At 42.0% G+C, this 24,646-nt stretch overlaps 1 protein-coding gene across 6 annotated transcripts in view; it reads right to left on the bottom strand.

Annotated features, from left to right (window-relative positions):
• The window catches only part of MBTD1 (mbt domain containing 1), a 67,713-nt gene that overhangs the window by 4,359 nt on the left and 38,708 nt on the right, over positions 1-24,646 (bottom strand). For all 6 annotated transcript variants that reach the window (XM_066364590.1, XM_066364589.1, XM_066364591.1 and 3 more), the window contains 10 exons: positions 23,497-23,614; positions 21,241-21,375; positions 19,596-19,684; positions 19,174-19,408; positions 18,501-18,556; positions 18,057-18,161; positions 10,807-10,954; positions 9,801-9,883; positions 8,785-9,019; positions 8,209-8,286 (listed from right to left, as the gene is read on the bottom strand). In XM_066364590.1, the coding sequence (XP_066220687.1) occupies positions 8,209-8,286; positions 8,785-9,019; positions 9,801-9,883; positions 10,807-10,954; positions 18,057-18,161; positions 18,501-18,556; positions 19,174-19,408; positions 19,596-19,684; positions 21,241-21,375; positions 23,497-23,614 (1,282 nt within the window). The remainder of the gene's footprint in view (positions 1-8,208; positions 8,287-8,784; positions 9,020-9,800; positions 9,884-10,806; positions 10,955-18,056; positions 18,162-18,500; positions 18,557-19,173; positions 19,409-19,595; positions 19,685-21,240; positions 21,376-23,496; positions 23,615-24,646) is intronic.

Below are 24,646 nucleotides of genomic sequence, written 5' to 3' on the forward strand. Positions count from 1 at the left end.
AGCTAGGTATGAAAACCAAGTCTTAATAACAACCAAAATCTAAGAGATGTATTCTGATTTCTTAGGGAGTAATTATTTTAACTCAAATTCAGTTGGTCAAGTTTCAGATAATTGAAAGAACAGGCGATCTTGTATGCTAGCATACTCACTGGAATCTTCTCCCATGGTGAGCAATGCTGTTTCTTCTCACAGACCAGCTAAGGCGGAGGTAACAAGCTGTGCTTTCCCCATCTCCCCTGTGTCCCATGGTTTGCCCGAGTATTTTGAAACAAGGGGATTTCACACAAATCCCTGGCAGCAGGAGACTAGCCTTCCTGAAGGGCCAGGAGCAGTGGGACCTGACGGCTGCTTGTGTCTCAGCGGTGGCGGCAGCACAGGGTTCCCACGCGCGTCACACTGTGGGACTCACTCAGCGCCTTGCCTGCTTCCTGCTGCACTGACTCCAAGGAAAAAGTATTCTGGATCCTCCACTATGGATCTTTTTATTACAATGGGAATGAGGGGTTGTATATCTATGGAATGTAAATTGGAAACTGCTTATACAAAAAAAAAAAGTTTAATATATGAGGAGAATTAGGACTCAGTAGTTAGATGAATAGTAAGCCAACTAATTTTTCATAAAGCAGTAATTCAGTACTGTCATTATGCAGAATATTTAAATGGCTACATGTTTAAAGTCAATTAGTAGTCATAGAAAAGTATCACGTTCTGATTTTAGTTACAAAAGATTACCTTAAGAAAGAATGGTCTTTGACATCTTATTTAATAATTTAAAGAACAATCTTTTCTAAAATGCCAATTCATTTTACTTCAGTATGTAACTTTGTTTCCATAATGATGTTAAAAATTAATAGCCCAAAGACAGAAAAGTGAATACACTATACATGTAATAACAAAACGAATACCAATCAGACTGTTGAAAGGTAAAGCAAACAAGATTGTGCAGTTTGTCCTTTCTTTAAAAAGATTACTTAATAAATACTCAATAAAACTTTTGTTATTCCACACAAAAAAATTACTTAATAAAAATGCTTCTATGAAGACTATCAAGCATATGATAGTTGCCTTCAAATCTAACCAACATGCATTGTTAAGTTCATCTGAACAATATCATGAAAATAAAACACATGAAAAGAAAAAAACCCCAACTTTCATTAAAGGTGCAGTACCCACAATAAAAGGTTGATTAAAACAACATCTTGTTATATGATGATCAGATGGCTAAATGAATGATAAAGGAACTACTGTGCTCAAGACCAAACATGATCCATTCAAACAGATGTTTCTTTTTTTTTTTTTTAATGCAAGAAAGGTAAGTTGAGATTTTAAAGCACATCTGGAAACTATCAGCATTTACTATTAACAGCAAATTTCTGAATTCTCTTTCCCCTCATGTTAAAATATGAAAACAACGTGTTTAAAAAAAAGTAACTCAAGAGAAAGGTGGAACATTCACTCAGATGTGGAATGCTTTAATGCAGTTTTTGTTTTAATGGAACCTAAAACAAGGCCTGTTTGGTAACTTTCACCCTAATCCTGTCCCCTTCCAGATCAATGGAGGATGGGCGCAACAAAAGAGATCCTGCAGCTACATTTCACTTTCAACACAAATGCATTTTCTTAGCTCTATTTTTAAAAGGAAGTCACTTTGCTGATTCTTACCACTAACATTTCAGGAGATAAATGAACAGAAATCACATTTTCCTAGCAAGAAGTCCATAAATATAATAAACTCAACAGCTAACCAATGGTAGCTTTTACACAGTTAAGATACTACAGCCCCTACAGTTTCACCCGAGTAAAAATCACACTGGTCTCACAGCTGTGCCCCAGCTCAGAGGACACCACAGACACTAGTAGAAGGAGGACATCATCTGAGGCCTTGTGGTTTCCATCCCATGAACCTATTCTAAGTGCTTGGGTTTTGCCAATCCTAGAAGTCAAGTTCCGTTTTACATGAATCAGTAACCTCTCACAAAACATGACACTTCAGGATCAGTCTAATGCTTCAAGTCAATACATTAAAAGTCCAATAAAAATTCAAATATATCCAGAGCTCACAGTGTCTACGATAAACTACTTAGCTTGAAGAAGACTACATCATAAAGAACAAATGGAAAAAGAAAAAAATTAAGGAGACAAATAAGAAAGACAACTGTAAGGTTTTTCAGACAGACTTTGAAGTTTTTCTAGTTAAAGAGCAGATAAACTTGGATGTGCAGTTCTAATATAATTTATATATTTATATATATAAAAAGGTATAGTAATTTCCTCTAGATACAAGGATATCCGAATAAACAGACTGGGAAGGGTCAAGATGACCCAGTAACACTGTAACGAAGACAAAAAGCTAAGGAACACATCTTAAAATGGCCAAACCAAACCAAACCCCACCCCAAACTGCTAAGTTGAGGTACAAAAATATTACCAACCAACCAACCAAACTAGCAAACAGGAACGAGAAGAAAACAGGTACTATGTCCTACCTGGGTTTTTAAATGAACAAGGCATTTTAAACAATGCTGGTTAGACAAAACAACTTAGCTTAAAAGCAACAGTTCGGATGTGGCAGATATATGCTAGGGCAGATGCAACTTTGGTTTTCAACCTACTAAAGTTCACCACATGCAAGTGAGGTCTTTCTGATACTTGTATGATAATATGTTTGTTCTTAGCAACTCATAGGGCCAAACATCTTCTAGTCTTCCTTACCATCTACTAGCTTGGCCTAACCAAGTAAACTCAAATTAGATATAATTTCCTTCATAAATAAACAAGAAATTACGGGAACACATTTCACCCGAATTCAACACCAAAATTATACAGGTATTGTATTTCCAAGTCCATGTTATTCAAAGAAAGGCTGTGGTAAATGTTACCACCAGAACCACCATTACACTGAAACAGAAAGCACGTCCCTTCTGATGAATGAGACGCCTTGGGATGCTATGACCGAAGCCCTGTCTTTGGATCGGGTTAATCGGATCAGTCCCTAATGGCATATTTCTCCCCTAGGTCAAGCCACATAGAATTCTGCCATGCAGATGTTCAACTATTGAAATGAAACCATGAACTAGTCCAAGTTGTTTCACAAGTCCATAAACTGAAATTACAGCTTTACTCTACTTCGAAGCTCAGAAATGATTTATAACGAAACAAAACAAAAACACCTTCCTCTCCTGATGACTTCTCTTAGTGAGGTGACTCCCAAGCGCTAGTGAAATGAAGCTTTTGGTTGAAAGAAAAGAAAAGTTGAATGCGTCAGCCCCTGGCATGCCAGGCCATGCGTGGCCTCCCACCGCCCTCCCCAGACTTGACCCTGCGCAGTTCCTGCGGTGCCCAGGTCACTGATTACCTGTTTTGAGGCTGGCACCGAACTCTCGGCTAGTGCTGGGAGGCGGGAAGACCTCCGGGGCTGTCTGTGCTGGAAGGGTTCGATATGGAGGGGGAGTCAACTCTTCATCCCCAGAGAAGTTCCTCCGCGCCCCACCTGTCATGGGCGGGCGCGACAAACTGACAGGCTTCTTCCCAACTGGCATCTTCCTCTCTAAACATCAAGTCAGACTACAGTAAGCTTTCACTTCCATGCGTGGCAAGAAAAGTGCATTATATAATTAGGACTTGTACTGCATAGGATACTCTGAAAGAGAACTATGCAAGGTCTATATTTCTAAGAATAAGGAATGAGTGTGTGTGTGTGTGTGTGTGTGTGTGTGTGTGTTGGAGGTCCATGATGGGGGAGATTATTTCTAGTCTCTTGAGAGTCTGGTAATCCTGGTTCCTGACTCTCAAATTTGAAACAAAACAAAGCAAAATGAACTACAGAGAGCATTTAATATGAATAGGTGGCTAATTCCTTTTACGAAAACTTCAGCTTGAGAGGAGCTGAAAATCCCATGGAAGAGAGGGTTTTAAGACCCTACTTGTGGAAACCATTTCATTGCCCACTGAAGCCCAAACACTGACCTTCAGGGAGAAGTCAGTTCAATGTACTATCTGGGTGGTAGGGTTTTACTGATATGAAATGCATTCCCCTAACTTTTGTTTTACAATCCACCGTTTTAGAAAACACTTAGAACTTGACCTACTAATTTATTTTTGAGAGAGGAAGTGAAAAAGAGACGAAAACATCGATCTGCTCCTGCATGTACCCTGATCAAGGATTGAACCCACAACCTCTGCACATCGGGACGATGCTTCAACCAACCAAGCTGTCTAGCCAACGACACTTATTAACTTTAATTCTGAACAGCAATTCTAAAACTTAAAGCTTATTGCTTGCAAGTTCTTTTTTATTAGTTTTTAAAATTTCTTTAGAGAAAAGAAAGAGAGGGACAGACAGGGAAGGGAGAAAGATGAGAAGCATCAACTCAGAGTTGCAGCACCTTAGTTGTTCATTGATTGCTTTCTCATACGTGCCTTGACTGGGGGCTACAGCTGAGCTAATGACCCCTTGTTCAAGCCAGCAACCATGTTGTTTATGATCCCATGCTCAAGCTGGCAACCCTGTGCTTAAGCCGGTGACCTCGGGGTTTCTAACCTGTGTCCTCAGTGTCCCAGGCCAACATTCTATCCACTGCGCCACTGCTTGGTCAGGTGTTTTCAAGTTTTTAAGCAGTCTAATTTCTTTTTAAACATCCTTTGGTTAAAGTTTCATAACCAAACATAAGCCTTCAAAAATTTATACAATGCTTTCACTAACAAAAAATATTCTAAACTTTGCAAATATTGAACAACCAAGCATACTGCATTAGTCAGGTTGAAAGCTGAATACTTACATAATTTGTGACTATAAATTGTATCTGTTTTCTTCCAGAGTATACAAATGACCCAGGCAAGGACAAACAGAAATTATGCTTCACAAAATCAGGACTAAAGACAAATCTAAGTCAGACAGTATTCCTCTGCAAAATGGTCTGAAACTGAGCTACTAGCAAGTACACATTCAAGTCAACTGCCAAACTGGAATCATGCACAGCAATCATTCAGACCTTTTTAAACACACTACACCCCTAGAATCTCCAACTCTCTTCTACTTCTAATAGCCCCAGAAGCTGATACGCACATCAGTGCTGGTTTTCTGGTTCTAGAATGACTAAAACTTGAAGGGAAATAAAAGGCTTTTCAGGTAGGACAAAGCACATGCACACACAGTTTGTATGATCTTCTTGGCAGAATATGGCTTATTTTTCCACAGTACTGATTAATAGTTATTCCTTTAGAGCATGAATTCAGCCATTACAAAACAAGCTTAAATAATGAAGCCAATCAACTGTCTACTTCTGTAAAACATAAGTATTACTGATGAATAAACTGAAGGATGACTTCAGGTACAGAAAGATCAAAGAGGCCCTGGCCGGTTGGCTCAGCGGTAGAGCGTTGGCCTGGCGTGCAGAAGTCCCGGGTTCGATTCCCGGCCAGGGCACACAGGAGAAGCGCCCATCTGCTTCTCCACCCCTCCCCCTCTCCTTCCTCTCTGTCTCTCTCTTCCCCTCCCGCAGCCGAGGCTCCACTGGAGCAAAGATGGCCCGGGCGCTGGGGATGGCTCCTTGGCCTCTGCCCCAGGCGCTGGAGTGGCTCTGGATGCAACAGAGCGACACCCCAGAGGGGCAGAACATCGCCCTCTGGTGGGCATGCTGGGTGGATCCCGGTCAGGTGCATGCGGGAGTCTGTCTGACTGCCTCCCCGTTTCTAGCTTTGGAAAAATGAAAAAAAAAAAAAAAAGGAAAAAAGAAAATCAAAGAGCTATAAGAAGAAAACAACAGAACCAGAATAAAATAATCTGTAGGCAAAGTTCAACAAATGAAAAGTTTTGTGGCCTACCTGCTACTGATATAAATCTGAATGTCACGGACGACTTAGGTTTCAGGACCCCAAATTCGTTCTCTTATTTGGGTAAAATTTTGTGCGAAAAATTTCTAAGACATGATTTGTTGAGTATTATAAAAAAGGGGCGGAAAGTTCCCTTCAGTATAAGGGGACTTTCTTCTTCCTTCACATGGACTACCATTCCTTATCCTCAATTCCAAAATTCAGTTTTTTGTAAAATTTTGGTAACAAAACCAGACCTCACTTGGTCATACTATTTATAATCTTTATTTGGCACATTTAATGTAAACATTGATATATATTTTGCTTTATAGAATGCTCCCGAGTCTGCAAGGGGCATCACATTAACATGAGCTATGTGCACTGTGTGCTTTCCTATAACCCCCAAAACTGTGAATTCCAAAACACCTCTAGCCCCCAGGGTTCACTAACAAGGGATTCTGAGTTCACAGTTTTCTTCCTTTCTATATCTAAAGCATTAGAGATGATGCCATGAGCTTTTAAAATGTTAAAGAACACATATACAGTTAATTCTTTCCAGCTAACCTACAATTCTGATGTTAAAAAAAATGTCACTAAAAAGGGGTATTGATATTATCACTTCATTAATTTCATATTTCTTCCCATGTTCCTAGCCATTAATTCAAAATCACTGAGTGCTTTAAACCAGAAACAGACCCTGTAAGAGTCCCACTAGAGGGAGGCATGTGAATTATGTATACAATGCTCAGAAATGAGTTCTAGAAAGTACGGTCATATAACCACTAAGTAATAAAAAACATTCTTAACTCAATATCTTGGAAAGAAAATTCCAAAATCTTATCTTGGCCAATAGAAAGTGATAAGACAAATAAAGCAACCAGTGCCACTCAACCTTACAGGAAGACTCGTGATCCCATCTACCATGGTCAGAGTTCCCACGTGACTTCTCCCTAGCTATTTCCAGATACATGGGCAATCACGCTGATCTCCTAGTCTGACAGCGCTCTCTCAAGTCCTCTGGGTGAATACCAAACGTGGCGAGCAGCTAGTGGGCAAAATAACTCTGGGCCTACAGGGAGGCTTATGCTTATAATACAAAAGAGAGGGTGAGGGACAGGCCTCCAGTTCCCACTGCTGTGAGGCCGGGTTGGCTTTCACGTGGGAAGGAGACTAAAGCCCCACTGCAGGGCCGGGAGAAGCTGTTCAGTTCCCCACTGCAAGAATTATAAAGCAACATCGATAATCAGAAAGGTAAGCTTATATTTGATTTTTTATGCTTCTTCAGTCTCTTGGTTGTTAATGAGACAGATTAGCACTGATTTAACTTAAAGCATGTCAGCTGGAAAAAAAACTGCTTTAGTTTTAATCCTCAAATGTATTACTTTTTACTTTTAAAAATATCTCTATATAGAATATTATCTTAGAATGAAATATTCCATGACCATCTTCATGAAAAGAATCTGCGGCTTTCTATGGTGGGGAAAAACAATTAAAAAAAAATAGATAGAGGCCCTGGCCGGTTGGCTCTGTGGTAGAGCGTCGGCCTGGCGTGTGGAAGTCCCGGGTTCGATTCCCGGCCAGGGCACACAGGAGAAGCGCCCATCTGCTTCTCCACCCCTCCCCCTCTCCTTCCTCTCTGTCTCTCTCTTCCCCTCCCGCAGCCAAGGCTCCATGGAGCAAAAGATGGCCTGGGCGCTGGAATGGCTCTGGTTGCAACAGAGTAACGCCCCAGATGGGCAGAGCATCGCCCCCTGGTGGGCATGCCAGGTGGATCCCGGTCGGGCGCATGCGGGAGTCTGTCGACTCTCTCCCCGTTTCCAGCTTCAGGAAAAAAAAAAAAAAAAAAAAAAATAGATAGAGCTATCAATATATTTTAGCCTATTTTGGCTATTAAATCCCAATAATCATTCACTGTAAGGTAAAATATGATACAGAAAGCCTATTTAGGAAAATTTTCTTAAGCCTGACTTTGTTAGCCATCAACTTGAATTTCTTAAAGTATTGTTCTAGAGAGTTTTAGTTATAAAAGTTTTGGGTTTATTAGGCTCCAAGTCTATTATATTATAAGCCTCAAGCATCTGCTTTCAAAAATTTTTAATAAAAAGGTTTTAAAAAAGAATTAATTTTCAATAGGTTTACATATTATTTCAAGAATCATTTATAGACTCTATTCTTTACCATATAGGTTATAAATCTTACGGTATTTGTTTTTCCTATCAATTAAAGTATGTTCTCAGTATTGAGAACGTTTGCCTTTTATGGCATACTGCACCTTTAAGCATAATATACAATGCACAGTCACTAGCTCTCAAAGGGGATACCGTTTTCTGTGCAAAAATATGACCCCAATTGGTTAACAATTTAGGAAATACACAGAAACACCACGAGGTGACCCACTTTTCTTATGTCCTTTGTATTGCTGGGACTTAGCCTTTTTCTTCTGTTTCGATGAACCTGATTGGCTTTCTCTTGATGCTGAAAAATAAAAGGGAAAATTGGTACCAGATACTTGCTTACAACTAACTACAGGTACAAATTAGATGAACTATCTTTATCAAGACCATTATGCTTGTGAAAGTACACAATGCTTTGAGAATAAGGGTGCTTGTTCCGATAAAACCATAAACTTCAATAACTGACAGATTCCACTATTTATTTAATAAGCACTTATCATAAACAAGTAACATTTTAGCCTATTATTATAAACTCATTAAAATAAGTCTAGTTTCATTTGGTGAGTGCTCATACTGCTGTTTCCAAAGTCATTATGTAACTGACTACTGAGTTCACCCAGCCATGGTACACATGGTCTGATTCTGTGATGTTGTTGTTGAGTCTTAAGATCTTACCTGGCAACCCATCAGACACAGGTACATTCTGGTCCTGTGAGCTCACAAGATGATTTATGTGAGACAGTCCTCTGAAGAATTGCTGAGTTTTACAAAAGGGCACCTTTTCTGTATAGCAACTTACACTGTGATGCTGGAGGCTGTAGCTGATATCCAGTTAATTGACACCACCCTACAGGATAGAGGTCAGGGGACTCACAGTCTACCCACTGATCATACTCTTCTTCCCATCCATCAAAATGTATCCTCAAGAGACGATGAATAATTCGAGTTACTGTGGCTACGCATATTAAACGTGGCTCCATGAGATCTACTGCTTCTAATTTCATTCCTACACGAAATCCGTGATTGGGAACATCCTGATGTAGAGAAGCAAAACACGAGAACTGGTGAAAAGCAGAATGTGCACCTCCACTATCACTACGAGAGGAATAACAAGTAAAGCAACACAACCAAATAATGTAATTTAAACCAAAAAAAGTCCCAAATAACTCTTTAGTTACTGAAACATATGAAGGTGAAACATTTAAGAACTAGTTGGGAAATGTATTCATTTCTATTTTACTCAGATTAAAAAACAAACAGGTCCTGGCTGTCTGGCTCAGTGGTAGAGCATCAGTCCAGCGTGTGGAAGTCCCGGGTTCGATTCCCGGCCAGGGCACACAGGAGAAGCGCCCATCTACTTCTCCACCCCTCCCCCTCTCCTTCCTCTCTGTCTCTCTCTTCCCCTCCTGCAGCCAAGGCTCCATTGGAGCAAAATTGGCCTGGGCGCTGAGGATGGCTCTGTGGCCTCTGCCTCAGGTGCTAAAATGGCTCTGATTGCAGCGGAGCAACGCCCCAGAGAGGTTGAGCATCGCCCCCTGGTGGGCATGCTGGGTGGATCCTGGTCAGGTGCAGGCGGGAGTCTGTCTCTGCCTCCCCACTGCTTCTCACTTTGGAAAAATTATAAAACAAAAACAAAAACCCTTAAAGTTTGGAAACAAGCTTCACTTCCAAGGTAAAGGAAGTATTTATATTATTTTATTACTCTTTTTTTTATATATAAAACTACACTATGAAATCCTAATATAAAGCAAAGACATTTTGATCAATAACGATTTACATTTGTCTGTAATATTTCACATAATTACGTAAATTTACCTTATTAAATAGTTTTACTGGTGCTGCAATGGAGCCAGTTTCCCTGAGGTAGTCAAACCATTTAAAAGGAAGTTTAGTGTAACCTGAAAGACACAACTGGTTTAAGTAGCAGTTCATTTAAAATTGATTTAACACTAAAAGCAGATAAAAAAGTTAACTCAGTACACCCTCAGATGTTAGGTTATACGATAAACTTAGTCCACGCCCTAATACTGCTGAGGCTAACACTTCCTCCACGGTGCAAGGATTTCCTTCTTTTCGGACAGACATGGTACTCCCACTCAGCCTACTGCGAAAGTGACTCTCCCTCCTGTCTGCTCCAAGAATGAGGGACTTCCGCTCGTTCAATCCGGGGCTTAAACAGTCTAGCATTTAACACGTCCTGGTAACATTTTTCTTTCTTTGCATGAAAGAAAACTGGCTGGACAAATATTATTTTTATAGACTGCTGGTTTTGGCTTTCCCCTTTTTTCTTAAGAGAGACACAGACACTGAAATTTGGAAAGTCGCTGGTTAAGCCATGAGAGTATTTAGTAAAGTTATCTATTAAAAAAATAGTTAATGGCCCTGGCTAGATAGCTCAGTTGGTTAGAGCATAGTCCCAAAGTACAGAGGTTGCTGGTTCGATCCCTGGTCAGAAAAGATACAGAAACAGATCAATGTTTTAGTCTCTCACTCAATAAATAAAATAGTTTAAAAAAGTTAATGTATGCAATAACCTACTGAGCCTATATCTCACCATCTCAACAGGCCTTGAGAATACTAATTCATATTATAAAGTATAGAGATGTAATTTATTAAAGCTAGTCAGAATATAGTGCTTTGTTCTTAGGCCACTGCACAGCTCTTGTTATGCGTGCATATAATTACCTATGCAATATATAAATACATATTAGATATTCACACACACAGCAAGAAATCTAGGGCTGTGATAAATGTTATAAATAGATACCATGTAAAAACAAAGCAAGAGCAAAAACCCAATGTGAATATTAGGATCAAGTACCTCTAGGTGGAGTAAGTTCAATCATGTTAATTTCACAGAAACCAACAGGGAAAATAGAAGGGGAGGTTGCATGGTAACAGAACCAGTCAGATCCATCTGCTGCTTCTGAGCCGTCGATCCCAATCATCAGGAATCCGTCAGCAAGCACCTTTTAAATGAAAAGAATTTGGAGTGTTTGAAATTAAACACCACTATTACAAAAATCATTCTTTAAGTGACATACTAAAAGAAGAGAAAATCTATTCAAGTTCTCTTAAAAGTGAAGAATGCTCCGCCCTGGCCGGTTGGCTCAGTGGTAGAGCGTCGGCCTGGCGTGCAGAGGTCCCAGGTTCGATTCCCGGCCAGGGCACACAGGAGAAGCACCCATCTGCTTCTCCACCCCTCCTCCTCTCCTTCCTCTGTCTCTCTCTTCCCCTCCCGCAGCCGAGGCTCCATTGGAGCAAAGATGGCCTGGGCGCTGGGGATGGCTCCTTGGCCTCTGCCCCAGGCGACAGAGCGACGCCCCGGAGGGGCAGAGCATCGCCCCCTGGTGGGCATGCTGGGTGGATCCTGGTCGGGCGCATGTGGGAGTCTGTCTGACTGTCTCTCCCCGTTTCTAGCTTCAGAAAAATACCAAAAAAAAAAAGAAAAAAAAAAAAGTGAAGAATGCTTCTTCACTGAATTGTTAAATAACTAACATTATAATGGGCTATGTAAATTCCAGCATGTACTAGAAACAAAAGCAGAATTACAGAGCAGTGACTTCAGAGGTCTAGGAAAAACAAAGGCTTTGCCCACAGCTAAGACTGCTTGGGGCTGTGAAATCATGGAATTGGGCAGAGGGCGCTTTTACAGTTAATTTATCTACTCTTGGGTTAGGCTTTAAATCCTACTCAGTAATAATAACTTTACTTCTTTCCTTTGGATTTGTAACATGGAGAAGTTTTTCCAAACTTTCCACACCTTCGTCAAGGCCCAACTTTCTCTCCCTTACGCTCCAGTTAACCTGCTCTTCTATGACAGAACCGAAGGCCTGCTACGTGAGGGTCACCCAGCCTTGCTTCTGTACTTCAGATTGTTGTAAGTAGCCCCTTTCCCCCAAGACAAACCTCTCCATCTGGTCCTATTACTACTGGTACCTTTGCCAAAACACCATCTTTTATACTTTAATGTCTCCCAATTTCTACTAACATTAAAAATATTTTAAGCTCTCAGCAGGTGGCTCAATGGATAGAGCATCATCCTGGCATGCCACAGTCCCAGGTTCGATACCCGACAGGGAACATACAAGAAGTAAACAATGAGTGCACAAGTGGAACAATGAGTTGATGCTCCCCCCCCCCCTCTTTCCCTTCCTCTCTCTCTGTCAAATGAAAAAAAAAAAACATTTTTTTTTTTTTCCATTTTTCTGAAGCTGGAAACAGGGAGAGACAGTCAGACAGACTCCCGCATGCGCCCGACCGGGATCCACCCGGCACGCCCACCAGAGGCGACGCTCTGCCCACTAGGGGGCGATGCTCTGCCCATCCTGGGCGTCGCCATGTTGCGACCAGAGCCACTCTAGCGCCTGAGGCAGAGGCCAAGGAGCCATCCCCAGCGCCCGGGCTATCTTTGCTCCAATGGATCCTCGGCTGCGGGAGGGGAAGAGAGAGACAGAGAGGAAAGCGCGGCGGAGGGGTGGAGAAGCAAATGGGCGCTTCTCCTATGTGCCCTGGCCGGGAATCGAACCCGGGTCCTCCGCACGCTAGGCCGACGCTCTACCGCTGAGCCAACCGGCCAGGGCCCAAAAAACATTTTTTATAGAATACAGTTCATACTTAATAACCAGTGCCTCCTTAGCAAGACCTGTGGTGGCACAGTGGATCAAGTGCTGACTTGGAATGCTGAGGTCGCCAGTTCAGAACCCCGGGCTTGCCCTGTCAAGGCACATATGAGAGGCAACTACTATGAGTTGATGCTCCTGCTCTCCCCCTCTCTAAAATCAATAAAATCTTAAAAAAAAAAAACCCACTCCAAAACACCAGTGCCTTTTTCCCAACACTCTTCCTCCTCAAACTGCTGCTCCCTGAGTATTTAGTGTCTGTTGACCGCTCTTAACTTCTGAAAGAGTTTTCAGACTCTCAGTACAGTGCCGTCAACTGGCCAATCTTCTCACCTCTCTGATCACTTTTCCCCACATTGTACTGTGACTTCCCTTTCACTTCAACTCTGCAGTTTCTGATTTCGGCCCTTTTCTTCCTGTCTGGTGCTGTCACCCACACCCAACGCTTCAGTGACCAACTTCTATGCCAACAATCCCTCAAGTTTTATCACGAGTCTGTCTCCACTCGTTTCTCAGTCCTGCATTTTCTTTTTCTTTTTTTTTTTTCTGAAGCTGGAAACGAGGAGAGACAGTCAGACAGACTCCCGCATGCGCCCGACCGGGATCCACCCGGCACGCCCACCAGGGGCAACGCTCTGCCCACCAGGGGGCGATGCTCTGCCCCTCCGGGGCGTCGCTCTGCCACAACCAGAGCCACTCTAGCGCCTGGGGCAGAGGCCAAGGAGCCATCCCCAGCGACCGAGCCATCTTTGCTCCAATGGAGCCTTGGCTGCGGGAGGGGAAGAGAGAGACAGAGAGGAAGGAGGGGGGGGGTGAAGAAGCAAATGGGCGCTTCTCCTATGTGCCCTGGCCGGGAATTGAACCCGGATCCCCCGCACGCCAGGCTGACGCTCTACCGCTGAGCCAACCGGCCAGGGTCCTCAGTCCTGCATTTTTAAAAAAAATTTATTTCTTTATTCAGTTTAGAGAAGAGAGAGAGAGAGAGAGAGGGAGAAAGAGAGGGAGAGAGAGAGAGAGAGAGAGAGAGAGAATGGGGGCAAGAAGCAGGAAGCATCAACTCCCACACGTGCCTTGACCAGGCAAGCCCAGGGTTTTGAACCGGTGACCTCAGCATTCCAGGTCGACACTTGATCCACTGCGCCACTACAGGTCAGGCTCAGTCCTGCATTTATCCGCAGGCTGAACGTACTGTCTGAGAGTTGACACAGGGCACCACACCAACAACTCCTCTTACTCCTGCCAATGGCTGCCAATCAAGGTCCCACAACTCCCTCTACAAACACTCGGACATTTTACCTTCGCCTTTACTTTTCTTCTCCACTATCCTGTTTAACAGTATTGCTTTCAGCCTTCTTCTTTGGGCAGTTTCCCTTTCTGCAGTTAAACCTTCCTTTGGTATGACCTCTGTTTATACCAGAATGCTTTACCAACTTTGCCTGTCAATAAAGAAAGCCCAGATGACCTGACCAGGCGGTGGCGTAGTGGATAGAGCATCGACCTGGGACGCTAAGGACCCAGGTTTGAAATCCCGGGGTCACCAGCTTGAGTGTGAACTTACTCAGCTTGAATGTGGGATCAGAGACATGATCCCATGGTTGCTGGCTTGTGCAAGGGGTCACTGGCTCGGCTGGAGTCCCCCAAGGCACATATGAACAATTAAAGGCACTTTAATGAACAATTAAAGTGACACAACTATGAGTTGATGCTTCTCATCTGTCTACCTTTCTGTCACTCAAAAGAAAAAAAGAAAGCTCAGATGGTCTGATCAAGCGTGCAAAGTCTGCACTAGCTGGGTTCCACATGATCGTTTAGTCTCTGCTCCCAAGTCCCTTCCTTCTAGTGTTTTCTACTATAGTGGGTAGGTACAGGGTGTGGCAAAAGTAGGTTTACAGTTTGAGTATACAAAACATAGTTTATTCTTTTATTATTACACTGTTTATGTGTATTACAACTGTAAACCTATTTTTGCCCTACCCTGTGGATAATAACTTTCTCTTCAAGTCTAACAGCTTTGCTTAAGATCTCTGGAAAGGACTATCCCACTCACACGGGATTCCTTTCTCCTTTTCTAAATACAGCTGACTGAACCAGGGGCTGTATCCAACCTTTAGGGCACCAAGCTAGAAGGTGAGTGCAGCTAGATTCTCTCTCAGGATCTAGAATCAATGCACAGAGACTGTTTGTCAAGCCAGGTGCCAGAGCTGGAACTGAAAGGCTATGATACACAACAGGACGAGGGGCCACCGCGTGCGGGCCGTGAGCACGACAGACTCAGAACAGAGCAGAGGGGGACAAAGAGGCCCCCGATGGGTGGTAGGAGTATGGCTCATGCCATTCCAGTTCTCATCCCTGTGCTCCCATGTCTGTAAGACTGTCCACTGTGTGCTTAGAGGAACTCCCCTCGGGCCAGCTTGGATGGGTTTGTTTCTCATAAAGAAAAGGCCCTGCGCAGAAGAGTCAATGCACTTGTCTGATGTGCACCGTGTAAACCAGTGGTCTCCAACCCCTGGGCCGTGGACCGGTACCGGTCCGTGGGCCATTTGGTACTGGTCTGCAGAGAAAGAATAAATAACTTACATTATTTCCATTTTATTTATATTTAAGTCTGAATGATGTTTTATTTATTTATTTTTTATTTTTTTTAAAACTTTACTCATTTTAATTTTTTTTTTTTTTTTTACAGAGGCAGAGATGGAGAGACAGACAGACAGGAACGGAGAGAGATGAGAAGCATCAATCATCAGTTTCTCGTTGCGCGTTGCGACTTCTTAGTTGTTCATTGATTGCTTTCTCACATGTGCCTTGACCGTGGGCCTTCAGCAGACCGAGTAACCCCCTGCTGGAGCCAGCGACCTTGGGTCCAAGCTGGTGAGCTCTTTGTTCAAGCCAGATGAGCCCTTTGCTCAAGCCAGATGAGCCCGCGCTCAAGCTGGCGACCTCAGGGTCTCGAACCTGGGTCCTTCCGCATCCCAGTTCGACGCTCCATCCACTGTGCCACCACCTGGTCAGGCTGTTTTATTTTTAAAAAATGACCAGATTCCCTTTGTTACATCCATCTAAGACTCACTCTTGACGCTTATCTCGGTCACGTGATACATTTATCTGTCCCACCCTAAAGGCTGTCCGTGAAAATATTTTCTGACATTAAACCGGCCCGTGGCCCAAAAAAGGCTGGAGACCACTGGTGTAAACTACTCGCCGTTTCATACACGTGGCCCGTATTTGGCTACCCTAACGCTTTTGTGTCCATCCCCTGCCCACAGGAGTGTCTTCCTGCATCTCTGCTGGGCCCAGTCTTCCATCCATCAGGATGAAGTTTTCAAATGTTTTCTCTTCTGTAAAGATTTCGCCAATTCCTGAGTCGATGTCATCTCTCCTTTACCTGAATTACAATTATACTTTGTACCTATCTTAACTCATAAGTCAATCTTGAATTCAACTTATTTTTGTGTATCTTACCTTGTTCTACAAGACTTGTTAAGTTTTTTTTAGAGTCCCCACCAAACCTAGCATGGAAGGTATTAACCAAGCCTTTTCTTACAGATTTATTGATTTTACAGGGTGGCAGAAGCAAGCCGTATCAATTCATAGTTGTTTCATTTTAGTTGTTCATTGACTACTTGTCATGTGTGCCATGACTGGAGAAGCCCAGGGTTTCCAACCGGTGACCCTGTCAGCATTCCAGGTTGCCACTGTATCCACTGCACCAGCACAGGTCAGGCAACTAAGCATTTTCTGAGTGACGCTTGACAATGTCCTCCCAGACACTCCTTTGGAAAAGAGCACGGTGTTAGCAGCACTGGATCCCAAACCTGGATGACTGTCAGGCACTCAGAGAACTCTGTTTTCTCTTTCTTTTGAAAAGAAAAACAGATTTCTGGGCAACCTGCCTTATAATTCTGATTGAGCAGGTCTGGTATAGGTCATGAAAATCTGTTTTAAATTATACCAGGTGATTCTGATCACTAGCCAGGGAAAGAGCAAGAACAGGGCTTGGAGCCAGTCTTGTCTAACTGTGACCTTGAACAGGTGCTTGAGAGCGCAGCCATCATAACTGTTTCTAGGCCCTGGCAGGTTGGCTCAGTGGTAGAGCGTCGGCCTGGCGTGCGGGGGACCCGGGTTCGATTCCCAGCCAGGGCACATAGGAGAGGTGCCCATTTGCTTCTCCACCCCCCCCTCCTTCTTTTCTGTCTCTCTCTTCCCCTCTTGCAGCCAAGGCTCCATTGGAGCAAGGATGGCCCGGGCGCTGGGGATGGCTCCTTGGCCTCTACCCCAGGCGCTGGAGTGGCTCTGGTTGTGGCAGAGCGAAGGCCCGGAGGGGCAGAGCATCGCCCCCTGGTGGGCAGAGCATCGCCCCTGGTGGGCGTGCCGGGTGGATCCCGGTAGGGCGCATGCAGGAGTCTGTCTGACTGTCTCTCCCCGTTTCCAGCTTCAGAAAAATACAAAAAATAAACAAACAAACAAAAAAAACTGTTTCTAATTCTTTTGGTTTAAGGTTTTAAACTGGATTAAAATGGAAATAGCAATTTAAGCTATAGCTTTATGTAAATACATTCTGAATCAGTGGTTCTTAACCATGGCTGTGCTTAAGAATTACCTGGGACCTGACCAGTGGTGGTGCAGTGAACAGAGCATCGACTTGGGACACTGAGGTCCCAGGTTCGAAACCTCAAGGTTGCCAGCTTGAGAGTGAGATCATCGACAGGATCCCGTGGTCACTGGCTTGAGCCCCCCACCCCCCCGCTGCCCCATCAAGGCACGCATGAGAAGCAATCAATGAACAACTAAAGGGATACAACTATGAGTTGATGCTTCTCATCTCCCTTACTTCCTGTCTCTTCTTCTATGTTGCTGAAAATAAATAATTACATAGGGACCTAAAGAAATGCCAATGCCGGGGCCTCACATCAGACTGATTAAATCAGAAAGGGAAACAAGAGGCCGGATTACCTATTTTTATGTTTCCCAGGCGATTCTGATACCTGAGAACTGAGACCGCTCTTCTAGAACTTTTCTTAAAGCAGTTTCAGAAAAGAAGAAAATGAAAAAAATTTTAAAAAGGAGAAAATTTAACAAAGAAAAAGAGTACTAAGAAAAGGAAGGAAAAGGCATAGGAAACTGAAGAGAAGCCGGCCTTGTTGCAGTTCTGTGCTGTACTAGCTCTGACCAGGAAGTAACTTCAATAAACAGTCTTCCTCTGACTTAGGATATACTTCAACGAATAAAGGCAGGGGGCCCCGGATGACAGTCTTGACAAGAAGCTATACAACAAGAGAACCTTTGATAAGGGAATTCAAATTCATTTTGAAATTGCTGGTAACTGTGTCCCTAGTGAAAATTCAACACACATTTTATGTCAAAATGAATTATGTTAGGGGCCTCCTTCTCCTATTACCTGAAAAACAGTTCTTATAACTATATTTCTATATTTTGAAACCCAGTCTCTTACCTTTCTAATGGTTGCGACACATATTGTGGAAAGATTTAATGGGTCTATAGCTTCCAATTTCATTCCTTCCTTGAACCATTCCCCACTCTGGTCTACTTCTTTTACCTAAAGAATTACATGAAAACACTCTACTGTTACAAATGTTATCATTTCAATAATTAAAATGTTACCATTTGAAAAGGTTTACCAGATGCAAATACCAAAAGCCTTTTCCTACCTACCTAGCATTTTAACTCAAACTTCCATTAGGGAACAGAAAGAATTCAGGCAGACAGAAAGAATTTAAAAATAATTATAAAAAATAGTTTGTGACACCTATGAATTACAAGGTCTTAATCCTTTTAAAGTGAACATGTAATTGTGATTTCTATAATTTTAGGAGAAAACCCACAACCCTCTTTCAAACATAATTTACAAATGAGGGTTCTTATAAAAACTTCTTACCTTAGCAAATAAATGTGGTGGTGTATCAAAATGTCCATCCTGTTTCTTTGTAATATCTACAAGGAAAAGTTACATACTAATCTGTCAGCATTTGTGAGAAGACCAAAAACCACATTTCTTTGAAGGTTTCAAATTTGCAAAGTATGTAGGCTCTAAAACATGGCAAAAATACATGCCCTGTACATTTATGAATAAGCTTTAACAGTCTTTCTCTCTTCAGAGTACACGTGCCATCAAGTACACCTAGCCAACCAGAATGCTAGTAATTCACTAATTAGGAAATTACAACTGTAGACGTCTGTTTTAATGTGTTTAGTATTAAGTCTAACCACATGTAACCACACGTAACCCTGCTCTTTTGATTAATATTAAACGGAAAGGGGAAGGCTATCTCTTATCTTTTAAATGGGCTGGATAGGAAAAATGTAAGAAAACAAATGTAGTAGTGACCAAAAGTGCATTATTTTCTAATTGAAAACAAGGGGACGAATATAAAGGAATTAGTTAGGACACCAACATTCTGGTGTGAAGCTTCCCTAATTAAGGTAGAATGAGCAGCCTAGACAACAGAATGCTATTTATGACCGAGGCTATTCTGGAGAGAAAAATAACCAAGCAGTACACTTCAGCCTCAACGATACTGTCACCAGGAGTTCTTGCGACAGGTGCTTACCAGATCTTTTGAAACGATGGCCTATGCTGCGAGACCAGCCGATGTGATGGATTAGCGGGCTGTACATATGGCACCAGAAGTCATCTGTTCTATCTTCACTGTCTTCATACACTAGTCTTAATCTTCCTCCAATCACACTTTCCACCACTGCTGCTCGGGTTCGACATAGATGTCTCTTGTCAACCACTTCTACTCTCATGCAAGGTTTGAAAGGATACTGCATGCTTTCTGAAACCTTGGAACAAGCAGACAAAATCTCTTTGGAATTCAGGACAGAGGTCTACAGATCATTTTGTTATTACACTATTAAAAATACCGATACTTAATACAGCTCTGGCTCAGTAACTTAAAACAGTCACATAAGTAACTTGGAAGTCAGTCCTTTCCCCAGACCCCGGTCCTTTCGGAAAGCCCGTCTTTACCTTCTGTGAGAAATCGGGAGGAAGTGTTTTGGCACCAGTGAGTCTTTTCACCAGAAAAGCTTTCCAGTTGGTGTACTTATGCTGAATAGCTGCAACACAAGACAATTCGTTACACTGGCAAACCGTGGAATGGAAAATATCGAAATAAAAAAAGGAACACATTTCCTTGCAAGTTAGAATATTAATGTCCTGAAGAACAACAAAAATAGAGAAAACAAGTATGTCTTGCCAGCAAATAAGTTATCAGAAACCAAAAAGTATAATTTTAATTTCTCTATCATCTAAATGTTACGATGAGCAAAATCTTTTTTTTTTTCTTTTTCAGAGAGAGTCAGAGAGAAGGATAGACAGGGGCAGACAGACATGAACGAAGAGACGAGACGCATCAATCATTAGTCTTTCGTTGCGGGTTGCAACACCTTAGTTGTTCATTGATTGCTTTCTTATATGTGCCTTGACCACGGGCCTTCAGCAGACCAAGTAACCCCTTGCTCAAGCCAGAGATCTTGGGCTCAAGCTGCTGGGCTTTTGCTCAAACCAGATGAACCTGAGTTCAAGCTGGTGACCTTGGGGTCTCAAACTTGGGTCCTCTGCATCCCAGTCCAATGCTCTATCCACTGCACCACCGCCTGGTCAGGCGCGATGAGCGAAAATTAACTCAAGTATGTGTCTTTATTTTATATTTACTTATTTTTTGTATTTTTCCAAAGTGAGAAGAGGTGGGGGCGCCAGAGATACAGACTCCCTCATGCCTCAGACCAGGGTCCACCCGGCATGCCCACCAGGCGTTGATACTCCGCCTATCTGGGGTGTTGCTCCGCTGCATTCGGAGCCATTCTAGCGCCTGAGGCGGAGGCCACGGAGCCATCCTCAACTTTGCTCCAATGGAGCCTTGTCTGCGGGAGGGGAAAGAGAGAGACAGAGAGGAAGGAGGGGGGAAGGGTGGAGAAGCAGATGGGCGCTTTTCCTGTGTGCCCTGGCCGGGAATCAAACCCGGGACTTCTACACACGGGGCCGATGCTCTACCACTGTATTTTTTATTTTAAAAATTAATTCTTAAAAAATATATTGGGGGGGGGGGGACCTGAACAGGCAGTAGCACAGTGGATAGAGTGTCAGACTAGGATGCCGAGGACCCAGGTTCGAGACCCTGAGGTCGCCAGCTTGAGCACAGGCTCATCCGGTTTGAGCAAAGCTCACCAGCTTGAACCTAAGGTCGCTGGCTCGAGCAAGGGGTTACTCAATCTGCTGAAGGCCTGCGGTCAGGGCACATGTGAGAGAGCAATCAATGGACAACAAAGGTGTCGCAATGCGCAACGAAAGACTAATGATTGATGCTTCTCGTCTCTTCGTTCATGTCTGTCCCTGTCTATACCTCTCTCTGACTCTCTCTCTGTCTCAAAAATAAATAAATAAATAAATAAATTAAAAAAATATATTGGGGGGGAAAATGTTTATTTTATTGATTTTACAGAGAGGAAGGGAGAGAGCAGGAGAGACAGGAACCCCTGTTCTTGTAAGTGCCCTGACCAGATATCAAACTGGTAACCTCTGTGCTTTAGGACGATGCTCTAACCAACTGAGCCATCTGGCCAGGGCAAAGTATATATATTTAAATTATGGTAAGGATAAATAAACTACTTACTTCTAGGAGGGACAAGAGGTTTTCCACTGGCTGCACACCAACCAACTGGATGGATATCGGAACTACATATATTGCACCAGAAGTCCAAAGCAGAATCATTTTCAAATCCTTCATATCTTAAAAGGGCATTGTAACCTGCAACCAACAAATCAATCACCACATAAGGAGAAAATGAATGAAATCAAACGGGACCTAGCTGCTGGTAGTGGCTGAGAACGTCAGTGTGCACCTGCCACAGAAACACCTGTAGGGCTGGTGAATAGACAGGTGGCCTAGCCCCACCCCAGATGTTCTGATTTCGTAGATGTTGGGGGGAGTCTAAGAAGCTACATTTCTAACAAGTCCCCAGTGATGCTGGTGCACCCGGTATATGGATCAGACTTTGAGACCGTTCGTACAATGCAATTATGTAGTTTAACTGTTCTCAGAGCACGGTTCCTCCTTTCAATATATTTTCATTTTACCCATAGTTTCTTAAATTTTAAAAAAGAAATCAGCTGTGAAAACAGGGTTGAGAAAGTTCTACTAGAATGTGTAGTTTTGAAAATGAAAAGTGTGTGGTTAGTAAAACCTTTTCAAGTCATAGAAATCTAGTTAAAGTATATTTCAAAGAAATTCTTTATCCAGTCAATTAGGTGAACAATTATTTTTGCGTAAGTTGGATTTAGCTACCTCAAGAATCTAATTTTTTCTGTCTTGTTTATTTGGAAATAAGACTTGAAAATGCTAGCTAAAAAATCCAACAAACACAAAAGTATGTAAAATCACTTAAAAATGACACGTATTAAGCAAACAGGAAGCTGTATTTCACAGAAAAAACCAGAATGTGTGTGATATAATCTATTTATAATTTAATAAACCTTATGTTGAAATCGATTGTTTAATTTAGGGTCTTTAGTGGAATGCAAAAAGCCCAATCAGCTTCCGTTTCCAGCTGGGAGCTAAGTTCATTAGCATTTTCATTTGTTAATAATATCTATGGTAAAATTTTATGGCATTAAACGTTTAGTTTTAAAACTCAGTAATTCACAGAACACTTCATGAGTTTGGTTTGTTAAATGCTGCTGAGCTCTAGTTCATCACTAACGGCAGGCTCACCTCTAAAACATTATTAGTGGCTTCAAATAACAAATATGAGGCAATAAGATTAAATGGAAATGTAAAACCAGAGATGGAAGGCAGAAATAATTTTTGGATATTAAATGCAACTGACTCAAACACTCAGGACAGAAAGAACATATCGCTTGTTGAAATTACAGTGTGGAGAATAACAAAAGTATTTGAAGAATGCTTATATAGTTTCAAGGAAAAGGTGGAAACTGAACTGGGCTCTATGCTAAGTACAAAGCATGGGACATTCTTGTGAGAGTAAGCAAAGTGACAGAGAACACGGGACAGGAGGGAGGCGGGAGGTTAATGTCACTGGAACAGATCACTTATGCCGGGAGCAGTAAAACACCTGATCACTGGTGTATGGTGCAACTTAATAGCCATAGATGCTGACCATCTTCATCCTTTAAGGACAAAAAGCCAATAAAGGCATCTGAGCAGAAAAACATGGAAATAAGATCATTTTTAGGTGTTCAGGTCCATCAGCAGAACATAGTGGACGGGAGGCAAGGTGTTTGGGGGAGCATTTCTGGAGACAGGGCTAGAAAGGATAAAACGAGCATGACATCCCTTCTGATCTGAGAACAACTTCTCTTATTTGAGTGGCTGCCCGTCCCACAAAGTACTCCAGTGCCGGATGCCACCACCACTCACTGAGCACCTTGTCATGAACATATGCAACATTTGGCAGATATAAGCTTGCTGAAAAAAGACAAGTCTTAACGCTTCGCACACCACTTGCCTACAGCGTCTAACATAGTAAATACCTAATGCATTTATTTCACGAGCAATAAGGTAGTAAGGGACAGGGTACACAAAAGTAGTGGGAATGAAGAAAAACACTTGTATAAAATTCAAATTTCAGTGCCTATAAATAAAGTTTTGCTAAAACACAGCCATGCCTGTTCATTTATGTATCTGTTATGGCTGTTTTCATGCTACAATGTTGAGTTGAGTAGTTGTGGCAGACTGTATCACCCAAGAAGTTGAAAATATTTACTGTCTGGCTTTTTACAGAAACTTTGTCAACCCCTGCCCTATGACCATATTTATTTATTTGGCAACATGTGCAAAATTTACAAATATGCTTCCTTACAAGTTACAAATGTAATCGGCATTTTCTAGTACAGTATGCGTGCTTTTCACCTGCTAATTTTACAATTCCAGCAATCCAGAAGACTTTGGTAGGTAGGCTGCAGTCTGTATTGGGAACTTCTACTCTCACATTTTCTGAGATATCACCCCAGCAGGTCCCCATAGGTGCCTGTCATATAAAAATTATTAAATTATCATCTTATTACCATAAAGCCTAAAACATACCATTCAAAATTAAGCATTACCATCAATAATAAAAATATTAGACTCAAAATGCCAATTCATTCACTTTTCCTTAAAAACGTAATTATTATTCCCCTTTTCACAGAACTCTGTTTGGAAAATCCAGTGACAGGGTCAAGCTCAAGATGAAGAGGACTCACATATATTATATCCATGTTGACTTCAAAATCCAATACTGCCCTAATACAAAACCTGCGTAGCAATTTTTGTAAAAGGAATCACAACTTGATAGATTTCCCAGGACAAAGTTGACTTAAGAAACTGAATGAATGCACTTTATCTTAATTTCTAATTTTAAAAGATCTCACCAAAGAGCACAAAGAAAAATAATTCCCATCAGCAGTGTGGTTTCCAATAACAAAGAAGAAACAAAACTTAGTTATCTGTATTTTTGACTTAGTTAAATTCACAGAACAGAAATATAGCCTGTTAAAACAGATATGTAGCAGAAGCACTGGGTAAAGTTATTTAATAGCTGGAGTTGAAGAGTTTTTGGAGATGTGTACCATGGTAAATTGTTAAATAATTTGTTATTTCTAAGTTTCTCATGCAAGAGTTACTATATAAGAGAAAATGGTCAATGTTAGAACTAGTAATTGCTAGCCTCCACACCAAATGGTTAAGATGGGGATTCAGAGAACCAACCAAATCATGAAGGGATTTTCCAAAATCTCACATATGTTCCCAAATTACAATTTCCATTACATTTTAATCCTTACAACTTGAGGCCATTTATAATTATCTGGAGCATATGCAATGGTTAATTAAATCAAATAAGTAAATTTAGTAATATAAATGCTGATATACTAAACAGTGTCTGTGGCCCTTGATATCAGAAAGGGATTAGGTGAGGTTATAAAAGACCTGATAATACAAACAAGTCAGGAAAAGACAAAATAGCTTCAAAGCTAAAAGACATCTGGGAGTTATACGAACTAGCCAACCTGAGCACTGGGCA

The sequence above is a fragment of the Saccopteryx leptura genome, chromosome 2 (assembly GCF_036850995.1).
Source record: "Saccopteryx leptura isolate mSacLep1 chromosome 2, mSacLep1_pri_phased_curated, whole genome shotgun sequence".
NCBI lineage: Eukaryota > Metazoa > Chordata > Mammalia > Chiroptera > Emballonuridae > Saccopteryx > Saccopteryx leptura.